Source organism: Meleagris gallopavo, chromosome Z (assembly GCF_000146605.3).
Source record: "Meleagris gallopavo isolate NT-WF06-2002-E0010 breed Aviagen turkey brand Nicholas breeding stock chromosome Z, Turkey_5.1, whole genome shotgun sequence".
Classification (NCBI taxonomy): Eukaryota; Metazoa; Chordata; class Aves; order Galliformes; family Phasianidae; genus Meleagris; species Meleagris gallopavo.
This window is the reverse complement of record NC_015041.2, coordinates 45702831-45707508: the sequence shown is the minus strand read 5'-3', so window position 1 is coordinate 45707508 and position 4678 is coordinate 45702831. Positions and strand designations below refer to the sequence as shown.

Genomic DNA, 4678 nt, shown 5'->3' with positions numbered 1-4678 from the left:
GTGCAGAGGAGAGGGACACAATCACCTCCCTTGCCACCCCTCTTCTGATGAAACCCAGGATACCACTGGCCTTCCAGGCTGCAAGCACACACTGGTGGCTCATGTTAAGTTTTTCATCAACCAGGACCCCTAAGTCCTTCTCAGCAGGGCTACTCTCAAGGAGTTATCCCAGTTTGTATACATATCTGGGATTACCTCAACCCAAATGCAAAACCTTGCACTTTGCTTTGTTGAACCTCCTTGGAGTGAAGCAAATGTCACTCCTGTCTTCAGGTACTTCTCCCAGTCATCATGATAGAGCAAAGATTATCAAGATTGGCCCTGTAATGACATCTGCCAGTTCCTTCAGCACTGGTGGGTGCACCACATCAGGGCCCATGGACTTGCAAATGCTCAATTTGCTTAAGTATTCTCTGACCAGATCATCTCCCACTAAGGGTACATTTTCCTTCCTCCAGGTCTCTGGAACTTGGGATTCCTGAGGGTCAATCTTGCTGGTAAAGACTGAGGCAAAGAAAGGCATTCAGTACCTCAGCCTTTTCCTTATCCCATTTAACTAGGTTCCCAATCTCATTCAGCAATGGACCAACATTTTCCATCTTCCTTTTGTCACCTATGTATTTATCAATTATTCCCTTCAGACTTTGAAACTAGAGAATTGATCATGTAAGTTAACATTCACTGACACTTGCTATGCTGTGTAAATTTTTGATCAATGCAGTTAAAAGCAGCTATAGAAAAGAATACACAAAATAAGATTCCAATTTGCTATGCAAATATAATCAGATAAGTTTACCTTTCAAGTGGGCCACCAAATTTCTTGTAACTCTTGATAAATCTAGTAATAGAAAATAATTCTGCAGTTAAAAATATATGCTTAACTATACTGGGTTTAAAATGTATTTGTAAAGTGTTAGTACAATACTATATGGACAATGCAAAGAAATAAGAACTAGAGAGACAAGGTCAGATTATTATATCAATTAAGCCACATTTAAACCCAGAGTTCTATTTGGCTTAATAACTGATGCAAATAAAACAATAGATGATAGAATTTATTTCAAAGGTTACTTTACTAGTTTCATGAGACAAAGGATTCAGCAACACGATGTGTCTAATCATAAAAATCACATGTGGATTTACAGCGAATAGACAATTCAGATATTATGTTAGGCTTCATATAATAAAGAGGAGCAGTCTGTAATTTTGAGGTGATTTTAAGATTTAGGAAAACATAGTAACAAAGATAAAGGAATGTTACTGCCCTCAGAAGAAATGCATAAGTAATTGAATGAGGGAAAAAAACTAGAAATATCCAGGAAGGAGAGGGAATGAAATTTTTTAAAAATTATATATATTTTTTAACTCAACAATCGAGAACCCAAGTTAGTAGTGCAAGCAGGAGAATACCCCTTGACAAAAACAGCAAATTACTGTGTTGCCAGATAAAATGGAAAGGGAACAAGACTCTTAAAAAGTTATTTATACAATGAAAAATATTTTATAAGCATTGCAGTATTTTATAGAAACATTATAGAAGAAAATAGCATTTCAGAAACCAAAGTAAAACAAAACAATTTCTTCTCCTTCAATCAAAATACAGTATTTTTAGCACTAGATATTGATGGGACCAGCTGTATAGATTCACTCATCACAATAGTGGTTTGTTTTTTTTTTAGTTTTACAAAGCATTATATAACAATAATTACAGTGGCAAGAAGTTTAAAAGAAAATTATTTTATTCTTTTATAGGTATTTTCACAAAGATGTGTGTGTGTATCCTTTCTTCAACTAGTTTTTAGGTAAAATGATGGGAAGGTCACTTTTTTTTTTTAATAAAAGCATGTTCACTGAAACAATTGTTTTTTAAAATCACTGTCTTCAGGGGGATGCAGGAAGAATAACACATTAAATATTGAAAAAAAATATATATATATTTTTCAACTCAATTTTATAGCACACCTAAATGGGTACAAACTACAAAAAGGAAAGCTTTAAATGTCTAGAATAAAAATTTTCAACTAAGGTCAAGAAAGATAGACTTGTTTTCCACATTTTCAAACTCAAGATGATAAAATAAATTGTTTTGTCCCATTAAGCACACATGTCCCCACGCATCTTACCGTCTAATCTCCGCATCACTAAATCCTTTAATGATTTCACGGGGAATAGTTCGTGGTCGTCCACGTTTTTTTGGTCGTTTTCTTTCTGAGATGGAATCACTATCAGATCCAGAATATCTTCTGCTCCTACTGCATCTCCCTTCATTTCCATTAAAGCTGATCTGGAATTTCAGAGTAACAAGTTCAAAGCTACGTAACTAAAACATTTTATTTATGTGTTACCTAGTTCATAAAAAATATTTGGGGAGAAAACACACAAAAACCACACAACACAAAAGTACAAGCCAAAACATCAGCAAGTAAGTATCAAAGAAAAAAAATCAGTCAAAACCCAGAGATACCTGTTTTGCACAGTTTCTCATTCTTGGAAGCATATATATTTCTTCAAGTTCTTTTTGTCTTTCCTCTTCTTCTATTCGTCGCCACTGGACTTCTGGAATGATTTCTTCCCAGTTTCTTAGATTTTGTTCTGGTTCCAACTCAATGTCATCTTCATCCATATTGGAAAAGTTAGCTACCTTATGTTTCGGAACATAAGTATTTTCACCAAATAGATACATGATTTTATTTAAACAAGGACTCAGTAAATATCATTTTAGGAAAATAGTTTGGAATGGCATATTTTATTTATGTAAAAATTATGTATGCATATTAAATACTTCAGGAAGCAATATCTCTAATGAAAGTATTTTTCATATATGAAACATATACGTTCCACGCAAGATAGCTGAATATAAAGATGAGGCTCTTTTTTCTTTTAAAAGTTAATTAATATAGAAACACTATGAAATACATTCTCAATAGCTGTGCAATTGTTGTTTAATTTCCTTCAAAGCAGGGCTAACAGCATTTGAACGCTCAAGTTAACGTAAAACTCTATGTTATTATGTAGAACTAACCAAACGTTAATAAACTGTGGAAACCACAGTACGTTGCAAATTAATGATCAGCAGGAAGGTGATTTAGTAATCTGATCTAAAGCAAAGTCCTTCCCCGCTTTAAATAAAAACAAACAAAATCACACACAAGCAAACAAAAACAATCACAAGATACAAACACACTTCGGTCCCACTATAATATTTTGTGTTATCCAGTTAAGCACTTCTGGTCATTCTCTGAAGCAATCAGCTCCAGTACAGGCACGTTCTGCAGTGGAGCATGGGATCATGGTATGCGAGGGATGTCTGGAAATCAAGGAGGCTCCAGGGTGAGGAGAGAGTCACCAAGAGACCCTACCCCTCATGAGAGTAGCTGAGGAGGCATGGGCAGGGCCAGGAGCAGCAGCCTAAGACATCCACACATAGAAAGGCAGCCCCCAGGGAGCACTAGCAACTAGCATAGGCAAACAGCATAGTATGACAATTTCCAGGGCAGTTTGCCCAGGAAGAGCAGCAGGCAGCCTGCTCACAGGCTCTCATCCTGATGGGAATGCAACATGGTGGGCTGCAAGCAATACGGGAAACTCTTGGGGTTCATCAAAGATAACTTCCGGGTACAAGTATTAAACATACCAACCAGAGGTGAAGCAACACTGGACCTAGTGCTCATAAATGCAAAAATTAGAGAGGTTAAGATCAGAGACAGTGGGAGCTGTAGTGACCATGCCCTAGTAGAGTTCACGATCTTGAGGAATATGGGCCTGGCAAAGAACAGTCAAGAGCCTGAACTTCAGAAGAGTTAATTTCCAGCCGTTTAAGGAATTATTGGATGAGATAGAAAATTGTCCTTAGGGACACAGGAAAGGAACAGAACTGGCAGCTCTTTAAGGACATCTTTCTGAGAACACAAGAGCTCTTCATCCCCCAGCATAAGAAATCAAGTAGAGAAGGCAGGAAATTGGTATGGCTGAACAAGGACCTGTAGCCTGGGAAAAATACAGGGATGCCATCCAGATGTGCAGAGATAGGATCAGGAAAGCCAAGACGCACGTGCAACTGAACTTGGCAAGGGATGTAAAAAATTACAAAAACGGATTCTACAAGTACATTAGTCAGAAGAGAAAGGCCAAAGAAAACATACCCCTCTGATAAATGAGAAGGGAAAACTTGCTACAACAGACACAGAGAAGGCTGAGGAACTCAATGAGTTCTTTACCTCATTCTTCACTGGTAGTTAGATTTCCACATCTGCCATATCCCTGAACTTCTAGGTGGAAGCTGGGGGAAAAAAAATCCCTCCTACTGTAAGCGAAAAGCAAGTTCGAGACCACCTGATGAGACTGAACGTGTATGTGTTTAAGATGATCTGGATGAGGGGAGTGAGTGCACCCTCAGTAAGTTTGCACATAACACCAAGCTGTGAGGAAGCATCAATCTGCCTGAAGGTAGGAAGGCCCTACAAAGGGAACTAGACAGGCTGGATAGCTGGGCTGAGGTCAATGGGATGAAGTTCAACAAGTCAAAGTGTTGGGTCCTGCACTTTGGTCACAACAACCCCATGCAACACCTGGGAGTGTTGGTCAACACTTGGCTAAACATAAGACAGCAGTATGCCCAGGTAGTCAAAAAGGCCAATAAGCATCCTGGCTTGTATCAGAAATAGTGTTGCCAGCAGGA

At 38.0% G+C, this 4678-nt stretch overlaps 1 protein-coding gene across 1 annotated transcript in view; it reads right to left on the bottom strand.

Moving 5' to 3' along the window:
- CHD1 (chromodomain helicase DNA binding protein 1) overlaps positions 1–4678 on the bottom strand; it is a 219293-nt gene that overhangs the window by 47232 nt on the left and 167383 nt on the right. The window contains exons 17-19 of the mRNA XM_031557424.1: positions 2465–2704; positions 2124–2284; positions 797–838 (exon numbers count right to left, since the gene is read on the bottom strand). Of these exons, the coding sequence (XP_031413284.1) occupies positions 797–838; positions 2124–2284; positions 2465–2704 (443 nt within the window). The remainder of the gene's footprint in view (positions 1–796; positions 839–2123; positions 2285–2464; positions 2705–4678) is intronic.